Genomic DNA, 17,543 nt, shown 5'->3' with positions numbered 1-17,543 from the left:
TCAATGCTTATATGAAAACCAGAGCAGCCTTAACTGGATTCAATAACTGTGCTGAAGTATTTGATGCTGTATACAGCTAGGACAATAAAAGCTCTTCTAAAATGGGCTATCCTTAAAGTCTCTTCTGTAGTCTGTTGTTGGAATAAACTTTCACTGTTATCTAGAAGACCTGAGTTATTCAAGAGATGAGGGAACTTTGTTTCAAGTCATCTACTGGATACACATGATGGGCACTGCTATCAATTGTTCTTAATAGTTGCTTGGTACAGCACATGGTGGACAGAAGCAACTGAGTGTCTTCAGACTTTTTTTTTCCTTGGAGATACATGAACACTTCAGTAAAGGTGCCAAAAGAGGTTGTAGAAACTTTGCCACTTTGATTATAGCCAGTAAGAGGGACTTACTTTTCAATGCTGGAATGTTGCCAAGGCACTTAAAACCCCATGCATTTAATATCTAGGTAATTTGCTGTGCTGCATTGTGAGAACTATTTGTAAGTTGTGATGTCCTTATCCTTAAAGGAGTCAGTAGCAGTGTGGCAAGAATTTTAATTTTATTCAGAGGTGTTTTGTCCCTGCTGCTGTCTCTGTCACAGGATTATTACATTTGTTTGCATTTACTGGCTTGCAGAAGCAAGCCTGAGACCCAGCACTGTTTGAGTGCTCAGGAAGAATTAATATTTTCAGTGCTGCTCTCCTTGGCTCTACAGCTGCAGAGCTGGCCAAAGTCATCATAGGCACAACAAAAAGGCACAGAAAATTTCATCACCAGAAATGTACAGGATGAGTAGCATCTGAGAGTGTAAGTGCATGAGTAGAGAATTATTGCAGAGGGATTGCACAAATAGTATTTTTAATGCTGCTTACAAAAGCACACTCTAGCTAGCCTGGCTGTGTCTTTTACTCAGTACAGACCTGCTGAACTGTGAATTTTTTTAATTTTTTTTTTGGTAGAGATATCAAGCTACAGAAGAAAAGAACTACTTCTTCTGGCATTTATGTTAACCATATGATAAATAATGCCACCATGAAACAGGAACTTCAAAGTCATGAATTCTATAGGAAGATTAGGAGCAAATTTTATTACCCACACAAACCAAGTTTACAGACTGAATTCACAAAAACTCCTGTTTATTCATAGAATCATGGAATGGTTTGGGTTGGAAGGCACCTTAAAATCATCTGGTTTCAACTCCCTGCCATGGGCAGGGACACCGACTAGACCAGGTTGCTCCAAGCTCCCATCCAACCAGATTTTGAGCACTTCCAGGGATGGGGCAGCCAGAGGTTCTCTGGGCAACCTTGGCCAGTGTCTCACCACCCTCACAGCAAACAATTTCTTCCGAATATGCTTTAAGATAATTTTTCAGATAAGCACATAAGCTGAACTTTTTCTCTAAAGCCAATGTCTGCAAAAGCCCTGCAAGACTGAAATAAGCAGGCAACACTTGTTTCTACATTTGCTGCCTTCTGATCTGTATGAAACACATCCACTTTTGGCAAACCTCTGTCTCCCTCCTCCTTGTCTCTGCTATTGCTCAACTAAATATGTAATTTTTAACTGCAGCTTCTTCACTCTCTAAGACTTTTACTAACAAGCACCTCTGCAGAATGGAAATAGGGAACACCAAGTCCATGAAACCTGCATGGAGACCTTATGTTAAATGAGGAGAGAAGTGATCCCTGGTGCTCTGTTCTCACTAGCAGCCTCTTCCCACGAGTCAGTATGTATTTATTCATGCCACTGAGATCAGCTCAGAGAGGTCTATAGTCTATTGCTTGCAGAACTTCAGGCAGGCAAGAGACTGTGCATATCATGGTGACCCTATGCCTGAGGTGAAGAGCTGCTTTTTATACAGGAGAAGCAAAAAACACTAATAATCACAGTGAAGTTTTCAGTAACCTAAGTGTCTTTTAAATGACTTCTTCTTTGATGCACTATGCCTGGTTTTCACCTTGTTCTTTCCCAAGTCTGAAAAATTCTCTGTGTTTCCCTGTCAGCCAAGTTATTATAGTATAAGATAGGAAAGGAAAATTGGGAATGGCCACTGTTATTTGTGATTGCTTCATCCATCCATCCATCCACAAATGTTGTCCCTGCTCTTCCTGGAGCTTTGCCTGCTCACTTCTTGGTTTCTTTTGGGAGGAGATTCACCTGCAGCAGTGAGAAGCATTGGCCTGGCACATGACCTGAATGTTTTCTAAGCCCTATTGTGAGGGTTTAAGTGGTCTATAGACTTTGCATAACCCTTTGGATAGGGATGCCTTACAAGTGTAACACATATGTTTGTTAATATACTGCCATGGCCCTTTGTATTTTTATGTTGAGCCCTTTGTATTTTTATGTTGTGCATGATTAAACAAATAATTAGAAGCAGAGGCAACATCTTGTCTGTCAGATATTTTAAGAATGATAGGCTGTAATCCAGCTGTTGCCTATTTGAACACTTGTTTTATTTCTTCTCATAAACCTGTACCCAAAATTTGTTTTCTTTGTTGTTGGTTTGTTTTTTCCCCCTTTAGCATTGTGCTGGCATCTCAGAATGTGTCTGCACCGCTTGTGACTGATGATAGATCCAAAACTGTTCAGAATGTGGTTACAGATCCTCCATATTCCCTGAACTGCTTGGAGCAAGGTAAAACTCCTCCATGTAGTCATATCTGTGGTTCTGAGGAGCAGCAAACTGCAGGCTAATAAATAACCCACAGACTGCAAACTGTTCAGGGCTCAGCACAGTGAATTTTTTTTTTCAGCTTTCACAAATGTACATAAAATACCTCATTTCAAATAGAAAAGTAAAAAAGCTTGGTTTTGCCAGTAGGAAATGAATTAACATGAGTTTGCAATCTCAGTGAAAATAGGAAACAGTAATACTTTACTTTGAAATTTTTTTTTTTTTTTTTGGTGGGGGGTGTGAAAAATTTTTGGTGGGATGTGCCTCCAGTTGTGGGCTTTCTCAAACCTGGTTCTGTCAGGGTAGATTGTGGAAGTTAGGCTGGATAAGAAGAAAGCAGATGAATGCATTGCAAGCAGGGAAAACTTGGAGATATGGCTAGAGACAGGACTGGATGTGCAGGGCTATCGAGGTTTACAAGTAGCTATGGGTGATCTAAGTAATGCTGCAGACAAAGTCTGTGTGTGAGAAGTTAAAAAGCATTCCCAAGTGAAGGGAAAGAAACTTTGGATGTAAAATAATTTCTGGAAATTGCATCAGGACAATCATTCAGGAAAAACATCCTGACTTCCTTTTGAGAGTCCAGGAAGAGTTACATCTCAAAAAAGCAGTCAAATTTCTAACCAAGATATTGTGTGTTCTTGTAGGAGCCTAAATTCATATATGTGTGTTATCCCTGACAGATTTTGCAATTCAGCTCTTCTCAGTTTCCAAATGAATGTGATCTTGACTAATGTAATTTTGACATCTTTTTGTAGATAAAGAAAAAAGTTTGGTGGCCAGATATATTTGTAATCACTTTAACTGGAAAGACAATCGAACTTTAGTAGCTGAATTGGAGGAAGTTATGAGGTAAGACATGAGCTAAAGGGTTATTACTAACAGTGTAGTTCAAATCTATGATCTTTGCTCTAAATCACTTCCACTTGCATTGATTTCATATTCACTAAAATGCTTTTTTTCCCCTCCAGAAAAATAAAGTCACCAGAGATTGGTGGAAAAATCTTCAAGAGGTCCATTAATTCAGATGATTTAGAAGCCATACAAAAGTCTCTACGTCATTTAAAAGGCTTTGAGAAAAAAATGAATAGAAGTGAATTAAAAAGCTTAAATCTATTCAGAAATTTGAAGAATGAAACATTACAGAAATTGAATGCAATTCTTGAACTGGGAATGAATCCACATCATGATTACAAATTAAAGGAACCATATAATAAGGAAATAATTGATGACATCTATAATTTCACATCACTACAATTACAAAGCGACTTTAATGAGACTTCCATTTTAAATATAAGGGACCACTGGAAAGAAATTCAGAGTCCTTTAAAATTAGCTACAATGATTTGGAATCTAGTTCTGTTAAATAATTCTAATCTTAGTACAGCACAAACTGAGGATGCTTTCAAAATGTTGCTCTCTGCTAGCATGCCATCATTTCTTGAAGACTTAGGAGACCGTTTAAACAGAGTGGGAGAAATACCATCATTGTTTTCTGATTATCTTCTTAAGCCTGTGTCCTACAGAAACTTTCCAGACCAGCTCCTTGCTCTCCAGAAGATGTTTTATATAATGACAGATGCCAGCCTAGGTTATCAGTATCTGCTGATGCCTGTGATTGAACTGATGCGGAAAGTAGAAAGCTCCATGGGTGAAGCCTGGTGGGATGAGCTGAATACCTACTGGAGGATTGGGGAACAACTGAGATCAATGAAGTGGAATAACACAGGCATCATAGCCTACATGCAGTTCCTAGAGGTATTAAACAGCCATTTACAAAAACTGAATAACAATTCAAATAGTTTCTTTAGTGAACAATTGGATCAGGTGTCGGAATTTATAACAGCTGTGTTTAAAGAGTTTGGGGAAAACTCTGAAGCAGACACTGTCTCACTAGTCACTCAAGCTATACAAAAGACCTTGAACATATTAGAAGACTTACAGCTGAATTATAATGTCAGTAAATTAAAATCAATAGATCTTTTCTTTAATTTTGACAAAAACATCTTTGAGAGCTTGTCTGAACTTCTGAGAGCAGGAATCCTTCACTACACAAGTGCTAGTGAAGCTTCCACTGAAGAAGTAATTAACCCTGCCTATAACTTAACAGATATTCTCCTTCAGGAGTTCAGCCAGTTCTTTGTATGGCACAATACTTCACTAGAGGCACAAATTGGGGAATTCTTGCATTTAACCTTGAGTCCACTCCTTGAGAACAGCAACAATAGTAATAGGACACCCCAGAACTGCACTGCTCAAGACATGCTCCACGTGGCACTTGAGATGCTGTTTGAAAATGCCACTTTAAGTGAGTCTGTAGCCAGGAGCCCCTGCAAATCCTTCTTTGATTCTGTGGGCATGGAGGGTGGAACAACGCACAATGAGACTTTCTCCAAAATGTTCCAGCTTGCCATAACAAACCTGAAGCTATCTCCAGAGTTTGCTGCTATCTACAAGCATGGCAGTGAACGCTTTTCCAAGGAGCTGTCATGCATCGTGCAGTCTCTGCATTTTTCTCTGAGTTTCCTTTCCAAATTAAACCTTGTCTTTGAGCTGGAAAACCCTTGGATAGAGGAGAAGGCAAGAGCTCTGACTGATCTCACAGGGGGGCTGCTGCAGAGTAATGTCTCCTGCCCCATCCCAATCCAAGATGTGGGTGATGTTCTCCCATCTCAGCTTTTGAACATGCTCATTCCTTTCGTGCTGAATGACACAGTACTGAGCTCCCTGAATTTCACTGACAACTCAACAGAGTGGCATAGGCTACTTGTGTTTTCCCACCTGCTGCCGACTGTTTCCATGAAGAACAGCAGTTTATATGAACTGCTACAGGGGGGCAGAAATTCTTCCAACCAGTCCGGGTGGGGACATTTCTCACGGCTCTGGCACGCTACTGGCAACGTGTTGACCACCAAATGGAACATAACAGAAGTGGATGACTATGTGAAACTCCTGGAAATCATGAAGAAAGGTCTAATGCTTGTGGACTCAAGGGCAGTTTCTGGAAAATCATTAGTACATCACATCTTCCATAATTCTAGTGGAGGAATTAAATCTTCAGATCTGAATGATTTGTATGTTTCATCAAAACAATTTTTCAATTCAACTGCTACCACAGACATCATGCCTGACTTAGAAAAAATATTTGAAGAAATACTCCCGCTGTTTGAGGTTGATGGAGAACCATTGTTTTACCCTAATCCCTATGGAGAAGAAAATCAACATGTTCTAACTGTGGCTGCAATGATTTTGAATCAGATCATTTTAAACAGGACTCATTATAATCCAGAGAAAGCATGGGAGATTAAGAAAAATATTGCACTTGATGCAATCTCACTTGAAGACATTGAAAATTATCTCAGCACAAATGAAAAAGTGGCATCATTATTTTCTGCCTTCCTCTTGCCCCCTGTAACTTCTGAAAATTTTGCAGAACAGGTCTTGTCCCTTGTGCAGCTTCTTCATGAAATGACAAAGGTGAATACTAGCAATCATTATCTGCTGATCTCTTCTTTGTCTAGTCTAATGCAGGAACTTCACAGTTCTCCCCATGGAATGAAGGAAAAGGAACTTCAAGCTTTCTGGCACCTGGCTGAAGTACTGCAGTCTGTGAACTGGAATAATACAGACAGTCTCACTTCCCAGTCACTTCTAGACATCCTGCAAAATCAGTTGAGTACCATGAAAAATTACTCTCATCTTCCTTTCAGTAAGGAACTGAAGCAGCTGATAAACTTTGCATCCTCCATATTGGAGCAGTATGCTGAAGAAGACTCCAGAGGAACAAACACCTCCTTATACTTGCAAGCCATGCAAAGGGGTATCTTAATTTTAAAAGGTTTGGAGAAAAGTTATAATATCAGTGACCTCAAAATTATCAACCTATTAATTGATTCTTACAGTAACTATACCCAGAGACTGATTGAAGCATGGAGAGCAGGCATGAAAGTCCTTCATGACAGCAACTCAAATAAAACATTCGAAGAAAAAATGAACATTGTTTATAAATTCTCGCATTTGCTGATGCAAAAGGAGTTGAGCCAGTTTTTCTTATGGCACAATACTTCACTAGAGGCAAAAATTGGGGAATTCTTGCATTTAACCTTGAGTCCACTCCTTGAGAACAGCAACAATAGTAATAGGACACCCCAGAACTGCACTGCTCAAGACATGCTCCACGTGGCACTTGAGATGCTGTTTGAAAATGCCACTTTAAGTGAGTCTGTAGCCAGGAGCCCCTGCAAATCCTTCTTTGATTCTATGGGCGTGGAGGGTGGAACAACACACAATGAGACTTTCTCCAAAATGTTCCAGCTTGCCATAACAAACCTGAAGCTGTCTCCAGAGTTTGCAGCTGTCTACAAGCATGGCAGTGAACGCTTTTCCAAGGAGCTGTCATGCATCGTGCAGTCTCTGCATTTTTCTCTGAGTTTCCTTTCCAAATTAAACCTTGTCTTTGAGCTGGAAAACCCTTGGATAGAGGAGAAGGCAAGAGCTCTGACTGATCTCACAGGGGGGCTGCTACAGAGTAATGTCTCCTGCCCTATCCCAATCCAAGATGTGGGTGATGTTCTCCCATCTCAGCTTTTGAACATGCTCATTCCTTTCATGCTGAATGACACAGTACTGAGCTCCCTGAATTTCACTGACAGCTTAGCCAGCTGGAATAACCTGTCCATGCTCTTCAGTGTGGCACAGGATGAACTTCACACAGATGACGTGCTGCAGAGACTCCAAGGTGCCTTTGACCTCACCAAATGGAGTTCTTACTCAAGCATCTGGGATGTGGTTCACAGTTTGTTAAACACTGAAAAGAATCTAACTGAAGTGGCTGCCTTTGCAAAGCTGTTGGAAGCAGTGGCAAACAACTCTGCCAGCAATGTGTCAGCTCTAGAAATCATAGAAACCAGTCGCTACATTCTCAGGAGGATGAACTTACCTGATCTGCTCAATGAATTTCATATAAATTCCAGTTTGGCTTTTCTCTCCAACAAAACTAGTTTTGACAGTGTGATTGATATCGTTGCTCATCACTTCATTGTCACAGCAGAAACCCTGTACAACAAGACCCTACTTTGGACTCAGAGTGACCAGACTCTGTCACCAACCAGTTTAATCACACGGTGAGTTTGCTCTTTGGGTATTTTCATTGAGTTGGTGGGTACTGACCACTGTTCTCATTCCAGTGTGAGAGGTATATGATTTTCTTCCAGTGGATCAACTTAAGCCTGAAATCACCATAATTTAGGACAGTAGGTATAACACGGGTTTCATTGAAGAATGGGAAATTTCTCCTTGAACTGAACATATAGCTAAGAGTGAGACGTTACAAATTTTTTGTATTGGCATGGATCAGTTCACAGAGGAGTCAGTATCCAGTAGAAGGCCTGCCAACAGTGGTAAACTCTTCAGAAACCCCTTCTTTGTGGTATGACTCCTAAGTTTTGATTCTGAGTCTTCCCTAGGCATGTTTTTCCATATGTATCTTGCATCCACAATGAACCTTTCAAGTGTGTTTTCATATGGTTTGAGAGTGAATGACAGCTTTGGGAGAAAGCAGCAAAAAGAATTGATGAAATAAAATTGGGAGGGTATCCACTTAGGAGATGACATGGCTTTGTCTTGAATTCTCATTTAAACTGCCAAGGAACAGCACCTACACAGCTGTCAGGTTACTTACTAATATACTTTGTTTCTGAAAGAGAAGCTGATTTGAAATCCTATCTTATTTTCAGATTTCTGGTTTTAGAGTTTGAAAACACCATCTTACAGGTGACAGTAAATAACAGCTATAACCCTTACCTGATGTGTTTAATAAATGCCACTGAAGCTGAAGACAGCAAGTTGACAGGTAATCATAATTTCATTAATGTTGTGGGACCTCAGATGGAGTCTGTTGTGCCTGTCTTTTCAATGTCTTTTCTCTAACCCTGGGAAGGAATGATGCTGTGTGTTTTCATCTGCTGGTAATTAACTAGAGCTGTGAGATCTTGGGGATCCAGACTCCTTTTTGTTTGAGTTATGTCACACTGTGGATCTAAGTTTTCCATCTACCTCCATCCAAAAGGCACATGTACTCTTCTCTTTGTGATGACAGGTTGCAGACACTCAGCTAGATAATGAAATCTTACAAATAGAAACCTATATTACCTTTACAGCTTTATGTACCTGCAAGATGACAGCCATTATTTTTGAGAGTTAACATGGTATTTCATGTAGATATTTATCATATGAGCTTACTGTAAAACCTGAGAGGCTTATCTCTTCACTGAGTAGAGATATCACGTGCTCTGAAGAGCACTGTTTGAAGTCCTGTTTCCAGTTTTGGGTGGATTTCTTTAGGAGGAAAGCACCTGCTTGGCCTGTATCCATTAAAATCCAGAGTGGTGGATTTTATGGGTTGACCATAGCTGGACACCGGGTGCCCACCAAAGCCACTCTATCACTCCCCTCCTCAGATGAACAGGGGAAAGAAAATATATAAAAAATGCTTCTGGGTCAAGATAAGGACAAGTAATTCACCAATTGCCATCATGGGCAAAACAGACTTGACATGAGGAAAATTAGTGTAATTTATTCCCAGTCAAATCAGAGTACGTTAATGAGAAATAAAACCAGATATTAAAAACACCTTCCTCCTATCCCTTTCTTCTTCCCAGGCTTCACTTTTCTTCTGGATTCTCTACCTCATCCCTTCCAGCACAGGGGGATGGCAAATGGGGGTTGCAGTCAGTTCATCACACATTGTGTCAGCTGCTCCTTCCCTCTTGGAGAGGAGGAGGACTCCTCATACTCTTCCCATACTCCAGAATGGTGTCTCCCCTATGGAAGACAGTCCTTTATGGACTTCTCCAACATGAATCCTTCCCATGGTCTGCAGGTTTTCATGAGCTGCTCCATTGTGAGTCCCTTCCATGGGGTGCTATCCTTCTGGTACAGACTACTCCAGCATGGGTCCCCAAAGGCATCACAAATCCTGCCAGCAAACCAGCTCCAGCTTCCCTTTCCATGGGTCCGCAGATCCTGCCAGGATCCTGTTCCACTGTGAACCTCCTACAAAATCACAGCCTCCTTTGGGCATCCATCTGCTCTGATGTGGGGTCCTCTCCAGGATCCAAGTGGATATATATTCTGCATTAACCTGTGTGGGCTGCAGAGGACCACAGCCTCACTGTGGTCTTTACCATGGGCTGCAAAGGAGTCTCTGCTTTCGCAGCTGGAGCACCTCCTCCCCATCCTAACTGACTGACCTGGGGTGTCTGCAGGGTTGTGTCTCTCACATATTCTCACTCCTTTCTCTCACTGCAGTTGCTGTTGCACAGCAACATTTCCTCCTTCTTAAATATGTTATGACAGAGGTGCTGCCACAATTGCTAATTGCCTTAGCCAGAGGCAGGTCCATCCTGGAGCTTGCTGGCATTGGCTCTATTGGATGTAGGGCAGGCTTCCAAACCTTGCCACACAAAGCCAATACATCCAGATTACAACACAAGTCTTAATCTGTGATTTCAGAGGTCCTGAACCAAGTTAATGTGGTGGAAATTATCAATTCTAAAATAGGCCTCAGAGTAGAAGTGCCAGTATTTGAATCTGTGGAGCTTCTGCAAGTCCGGCAGTTTTGTCTCATGTAACTTTTGTTTTCTCCATTGCACAGAAAACATCATGCTGCTTTTGAGGCAAACTCATCTAAAAAAGAACCTTTCTATGCAAGATACTACCTCCAAGAAACATCTCTCCATACCAGAGCTCCTGAAGCTAAAAGTGAGTCTGCTTAAAATGCTGACTTGAAGGACATCCTGCAGTGATACATGAGTGGGCAACACAACTTTTGAAAAAACATCTTAGAAAAAAGTTTCTTATGAGAACAGCTGATAAAAACCTAAGACTGAAACAGTTTGCTGCCTCCTGCCTATATTTAAAGGTCACCATTAGACTGGGAGCTTATTACATGAGCCCCTACACCCATTTTTCTGAGAAGGTAGAGGTGTTCCTGTCCTCTCAGTCTGTGGCCTAGAATGGCTTCTATTTTCCACCACCAAGTACCTACAAGTACCACATATGTTGCCAGTGGCACCATATAAATCAGTAGATTTTAAGGTTCAGTACAGTGAGATCTAGCAAAGCACCCAGCAGAGCTGAGATTGGTAGTCCCTGGTCCTGACTGCCTCATCTTTATTTAGCAAGTATGTAGGGAAGAGTTTTGAAAGGCACAAATAACAATTAGAGGCCTCTGCTCTGCTGAAAATCGGTGGAATTGTGCCATACCCAAGTGGAATTATCAGCACCAATAAGGTAGTTACCACTATATTTCAAGAGCTCTACCAATGCCAGCCAGGCTGGAATCCAAGTCCCCACATGCTCCTAAATGTCTCACAACACTGAAATGGTTTCTGAGATTAAGCACCTAAGCAACATTCGTTTGTTGGTCTCTGTCACTGGCTTTGGATTTGGCAATGCCTCATTTGCATGAAATGCTTCTGACACCATGCATACAGAATTGCACTTACAGCAGGCATTTCTCTATGTGAAGTAGAATTTAAAAGTATTTTTAAAATAAAGCTAACAGCAGCTCTTTCTGTTTAGTATGTCTGCAACAGTAATACAGTGAGCTTCAGTGTGACAGGTACTTGTGGGCACAAAACAGAACACAGTTCTTGCCATGAGAGACTGATAATGTAAATAGTGATACTGAACAAGAGGGAAGCCTGTAATAGCAGAGGAGACAAAGGACCATAATTTTACACTGCTTGACAGATGCTGAAGTCCTGACTTCTAGCCAACTCTGTGTCATACAATGCAGTGGGGGTGACCAGGTGGTATCCAAAAGGCTAAACCTGTTGCACAGGTAGATTTACTTGGTCTCTGAGAAGTTTAACCGGCCAACAGGTAAATCCAAATGGACCATTACTATGTATGTGTGTTCAGCAGGAAAAATGATATGTTAAGTCTTTAAAGGTTTACTAGATCCTGTGTAATGTTGTATAACCAGGTCTTTTACAAATTCATGTAGGAATGATTGTTATGAACTGTTCTATTGGAGGCCTTTTTAATGAACTAAAAAGATATATATTAAAGTTTTAATCCTAAAGAAGAAGAGAAGGGGACAGCTAGACTCTTTAAAACTTGCCTTTTATAATCCTGTCATCTAACTGGTGTTTGTTCATTTGTCTTTTCAAAATTTCCTTTGAAGATATCTCGGCTCCGGGATCTGACAACCCTTCTTTGTGATTATGAGAGTTTTAAGTCTATACAGCATATTTGCCATCTCCCAAACATTAGCTTTGGAGAACTGTGTGAGCAAAGTCAATCTCATGACCAGCTCCTCTATGCTATTGAACTGAGCAATCAAGTTGTGACCAATCTAATGGATCACAGAAGAATCTCTCAAGAGCTTCAAAATATACTTATTGGGGATGCCACAAACATCCAGACACAAATGAAGTGGTGAGGCTCTCCCTCTGAATTACACTGCTTTACTGTTCTCTTTATGAAATGATGAAATGGCTTCTTGCTTTCTTTTCATGTTCCAAATTTTGTTGGTTGTTTTGTTTTCCCAATTCAGGTTTCAAGAAAATGTACCAGAAATTGCTGTCTTTCAAGAAATTCCTCAGTATATAACTACTTTGAATTCCATGTTGAATGCCACTGAGAATTTAACAGATTCTAGCAAACAAGGTAGTATTCTCTATTTGTTTTTAGCAACTTTACTACCATTAGACCTAACTTCAACCCATATATCAGACTGTAAAAGCTGGGAAATATGATTGTATTTTGCAAGCCAGGTGGGGTGTTTTTTTGTTTTTTTTTTGGTTGGTTTTTTTTGTTTTTTTTTTTTTGGTGTTGTTTTTTTTATCATCAGTGATGTACCACACTTCCATACTTTACCTAAAGCCCTCTCTGTGTGCTTGAGATTGCTGTACATCTGGAGAAAGCTGTTGCATCAATTGGGTTTTTTTGATTGTTCTTTACAGAAAAGTTAAGAGATGTGTTTAAAAATGTGGACCAGCTCAAAAAAGATCTCAAAACCACAACAGGAATGTCCACAGACAGTATTGATGCTCTTCTGGAAGCACCTCTTCCAGAAAACAGCAGTCAGGTAAGCTTGTTGTCATCCTGTTAGGAGATCTTATTGCTTTCTACCAGAATTTGAAACCAGAATTTGTTAGTGATTGCAGCCAAGCAGATCACTGCATGTGTGACAGCACAGAGAGAGGGAGCCAGTCCCCCAGGAACAGACAGAGCATGTTATGAATCAAAATAGCTGTCAGAAATGCAGTAAGAGCAGCCACTGATGTCAGTTCAGATATTGAAGACCAAGAGCCATATGGTCTCTTTGGCTGCCATTAGTAGCTGGTAAGGAGCCATGCACTGCCTGGTAAGTGATTGCTCTGATCTATAGCAAGGTCCAGTTCTCTCTAACAGGCTAATGAGGGCTGAGTGGGGTCCTTGGTGGGATCCTCAGTGCTGAGAAGTTGTTGTAGTCCAGGTGGAAAAGCAAATCACAATTTGTGAGACCACTCAGGGTCCAGACACAGCCTTTCATAATGAGAGATGAGCTTCTCTTCTTCAGCCTCCCGCACAAGCAGAGCTCCAGATGCTTTTCCCTTTTCCAACCATCTTGTCTGGAATAAGCCCCAAAGAGCACACTCTTTTCCAAACTTCATGTGCATCAGTGAATGAGAAATTGGCTGGACAGTAAAATACAGTCCTTGGATTTGTCCCTTTGAACAGGGCAAATGGGTAGCCATTTTCTGTCTCTCAGGGTTGAAATACGACATTGTGGAAAGAACAGCAGCAAGGCAAGAATAATCTGTGCACAGTGGAGCAAGTGGTCTGTCCCCTAACAAATCTTTTCTTCCATTGTGTGAACACAGCTCATTTCTCAGATCCTTCAGCTGGAATCTTGTAGCATCCATCCTGCTGACCCACAGCTGCAAAGAGTCACAGAGGAGTTCTGCAATCTCTCTCCTCCAGAGAGGGCTCGGGACACCTACATCCTGGGGGTCACTCTGTTGCGACACTTAGACATTTACAATTTCTTATACAAGGTTAGTGCTGGATTTGTAGACTGCTTTCTATAGTCTTTGCTGTATGTAGTGGCTGAAAGGTCATAAAATATCATTGCAGTGGCCAGAAGCTTTGCTGATTTACAAGAGCCAAAGATCAGGCTTTGCTCATGCAGTAATTTTTATTGCTTACCCATGCTGTGACAGTGTGGATATAAATGAGGATCCCAGCTGGTGTAAACCAGCAAACCTCATTTGAAGGCACTAGACCTACTCTAAATGCCTCCCTATTTGCTACTATGGTTGCTGTCACAACCTCTTAAACATTCCAAGCTGAATTTAGGCTTCCCGAAAAAATAAAGACACTAGACTATTTTTTTTTATTCTTTGGAAAATGAAGCCCTGGAAATATATTTTCCCAATCCAGTTGCTACTGCCAGGTTACTAAATGATTAAAATAACCTCCGTACATAGCTAAAATACCATTCATGGAGAAGTGCTTGTTAAATACATATTCAAAAATGCACCAGAAGTGATCCTGGGTAAAAAAGGTTATCAAGTGAGAATGCCAATGAATTTGGCTAAGGTTTAAAGTCACTCATAGTGTTTGACATCTATATTGTTCAAAATACTGCCTCTTAGAGACTCAGACTATATCCTAGCCAATGTCTGATGGACATATTTCAAGTGTAGGTGTTTGGGAACACACCCTGTTCAGAACATGTAATATTCACAGGAGTGGCTTGCAAAAGCACCTGAGGATTTAGGGATACAAATCCCATTCATTTCTCATAGGGCATCTGCTCCCTAAGCCTCCAAACAGATTGGAAAATCCCACAATCTTTATCTCTAAATTAACGTAATATGGGTGTGTATGTGTGTGTGTGTGCGCACAGAATCCTGCTAATCATACTTGATTTCCTTCCTGCCTTTTGTAGATGCTTTTCCCTAAAGAACTCAAGAAACCTGTAGACAAGATGTTAGACCTTCTGACAAAAATGAAGTATTACAGACACCAGATTGAATCTGAAGTTGATCCATTGCTACAAGCTATTCATTCACTGAAGAAGCTCCGGAGGTCTAGAAATGTGCCACTGACTAAGGTACTTGTAGCCTGCATGTCTTTATTAGAGGCAGAACACCACCAGAAAAGTTTCCACAGGAATTTCTTACCCAGGAAGCCAGAGGTGCAATAAATCATAGATTACTGATTCCCTTTTAAAACTTCAGTGTCCGAAGAAGAATCTATCAAACTTGACATTGCCTTTCTGGGAGGGTTTTGATTTGGAGCAGACATGGTCTATCTTGTGGTCATGATAAGGGGGAACATGTGCTATAAACATGTGCTGTAGGAGGGACACCAGGAAGAAAAATGCAAAGCATAAACAACTGTCTTTAAGGAGGGTAGACCTAAAAAAATGTACCAGTGTATTGGAAGGGGTCAGTTTGTGCAGCAACTGGAAAACTGCCCACTGAATCTATCCAACATTTGCTCAGCCTTTAGTGTGCATTAGAACACACTCAAAACCTCCAGAACACCCAAAATACTCAGTATAAGCCAAGTCCTGCTCTGACAGATGCCATAACTTCAGGTTGCAGTAACTATCCAGTACTGGATAGTCCTTTTCTGTCCCATAGTCAATGGCAGCATACATCCCAGGAATAATTTCTGGTAATTGCTTTGCCTGCTCGTTGCACAACCACCTGCAATCAAGGACTGGATGAAGGTGGGGAAGGTGTATGTGTAACAAATTCAGTCTTGAAATCCAGGGGATGTGTGTGTCACCAGCCACACACTAAAGGCAATTCCCATACACACATTATAGGCAATTCCCACATTGGATCTCACACCTACAAATAAATTTTCCACCTCTGTCATAACAGAATTCAATCCATAAAAGCATGTCGTCTAAGGAAAGTCCCTTAAAACAAACAAACAAACAAACAAACATAAAAAACTAACAAAAAACCCAAAAAACCTCATAAGAGAGAAGTATAAAAATGTTCAGTCCTTGCCTACTAATTCTGTTATTTCTTTCTCTTCCCAGAATGGCATGATTTTGATGTGCAGTATTTGTTTGCATTTTGTCTTTTCTGCAGGCATTATCTGAACCAAACAACTTCAGGATAACAAGTGGCACATTTAAGTCCATGTCAAAAGTTCTCTGCAACCAGGAGATTACACCCCTGTTTTTTGAGTCCTTGCTTCCAGATTTTGGAGACCCTGCAAGCAACAGTTCTTCAGTAGAGGATGTCTATGTCCAAAAGATGATGAGGAAATATGGCATTCCTCATGACTCCAGTAAGTCTGGCTTTTCCTTAAGGCAAAAACATTTCAGAGTCTAATTCTACTGTTCCCAGAGAGATCCAGTGCTGAGCTGTTCCCCTGCATGTCTCTGGAGGGCTGTAAGTGCTCACAATTTACACTAACTGAAAATCTGCACAGCCCTAATTATCAGTGGTTTATTTCCATATATTTTAAAAGGAAAACAGCTTGTATAGCAGTGCAGTGCAGTTTCCCATTTGTTGATAATCTGGTCACAGGGCTTGACAGGTCACTGCTTTTTCTTGATGTGTAGTTTTTCCAACAGTACTGACATTATTAGCTTCTCTGGGTTCATGAAACTCCATTTAACCTTCAAGCTGAGAATCTTGGCTGGCTCAAATGCTGAGACTTTTGTTGTCTCGTGTTCAGCAACAGGAGATCTTGAGGGTGGATTGTTTTTGTCAAGACACATTATATCAGTCAGTGAAGAAGGTCCTGAAGTCATTTGCTGGACACAGCAACAAACTGGACAATAGGAGAAAAAGACACTGGTATCTTTCTCGTGTCTGGTCTATTTGTGCTCTGTGCAGTGTGTTTGCTTTTCTTCCTTTGCAGCACCGTTTTGCTTATCCTTTTTCCTGGACCTGGTCAAGACCCCAACTGGAGCTTTAATTTGGTCTTTTCTAAAACCAATGGTGCTTGGGAAGATCCTTTATACACCGGATACCATGGAAACTCGAGCAATTATGGGAAAGGTATGGCTCTGTTTACAGTGCATCAGGATATGCCTTCTCAAAAGGACTGTAATTTATCCAGCATGGGCTTTTTTCTCTGAGAAGCAGAAATCTATTTTCTGACTGTTTGGAATATTAGTAAAATTATATTTTTCTGGTTGCACTGCTGGTCATATGAGTAATCTTTTGTCTTTGAATGAGTCTTAGGTCCAAAAGATTACTGCTCTAATATTTATAATCCAATTTTTTAAGGCTTAAGAAGTTTGCCATCCATACACTCATCCAGTGAGAGAGATGCTTCCCAGGACTAATGCTGTAATCAATACTTGTTTGCAGGCAGACCAGTGATAGGAGGAAAGCTGATATCCAAGCCATGCTCCAAATGTCACATATGAGGTCATATTTTTAAGCTTGCATCTAAATTCAGTATATTAAGGGGTGTTTGGCCAAGCAGAAATGAGGGTGCTAAGAAAAATGCAAAGGAAACCAAACGTGGTCTTAACTGGTTTATTAAGTTATTTATTTTTAAGAAGCTTGAAGATAATGAATAAATTAATCCTTACATGTTGTGGGGGTTTCTTTTACAGTCTAATGCAACCCTGAAGCAGATGGCTGATCTAGCCCTGAAGTCCCAGGAGTGGCTGGACAAGTCTCCTGCTATCATGAGCTCACTAACTAAGTTAAATGAGACAGTTCCAATGATCAAGGTATGAGATGCTGCTTCCTCATGGGAGGCAACTGTGAGGATGGATTTCTTCACAGAAGTAAACTGGGGTTCTAGGTACTGCAGGGACAACTTTGGGGAAACCCTTCTCAGGCTACTGTCCTGGGCTTCGCATTTTCTGTGCCTTCCTGTTCCTGTA

At 40.8% G+C, this 17,543-nt stretch overlaps 1 protein-coding gene across 1 annotated transcript in view; it reads left to right on the top strand.

The window, feature by feature from the left end:
* ABCA12 (ATP binding cassette subfamily A member 12) overlaps positions 1-17,543 on the top strand; it is an 88,055-nt gene that overhangs the window by 24,572 nt on the left and 45,940 nt on the right. The window contains exons 8-20 of the mRNA XM_071746905.1: positions 2,523-2,635; positions 3,433-3,526; positions 3,646-7,797; positions 8,410-8,525; positions 10,329-10,435; positions 11,865-12,118; positions 12,237-12,349; positions 12,646-12,770; positions 13,549-13,722; positions 14,619-14,783; positions 15,781-15,982; positions 16,562-16,701; positions 17,268-17,387. Of these exons, the coding sequence (XP_071603006.1) occupies positions 2,523-2,635; positions 3,433-3,526; positions 3,646-7,797; positions 8,410-8,525; positions 10,329-10,435; positions 11,865-12,118; positions 12,237-12,349; positions 12,646-12,770; positions 13,549-13,722; positions 14,619-14,783; positions 15,781-15,982; positions 16,562-16,701; positions 17,268-17,387 (5,875 nt within the window). The remainder of the gene's footprint in view (positions 1-2,522; positions 2,636-3,432; positions 3,527-3,645; positions 7,798-8,409; positions 8,526-10,328; positions 10,436-11,864; positions 12,119-12,236; positions 12,350-12,645; positions 12,771-13,548; positions 13,723-14,618; positions 14,784-15,780; positions 15,983-16,561; positions 16,702-17,267; positions 17,388-17,543) is intronic.

The sequence above is a fragment of the Heliangelus exortis genome, chromosome 6 (genome assembly GCF_036169615.1).
Source record: "Heliangelus exortis chromosome 6, bHelExo1.hap1, whole genome shotgun sequence".
Lineage (NCBI taxonomy): Eukaryota > Metazoa > Chordata > Aves > Apodiformes > Trochilidae > Heliangelus > Heliangelus exortis.
The sequence above is the reverse complement of the archived record's forward strand: the minus strand, read 5'-3'. Positions and strand labels throughout refer to the sequence as shown.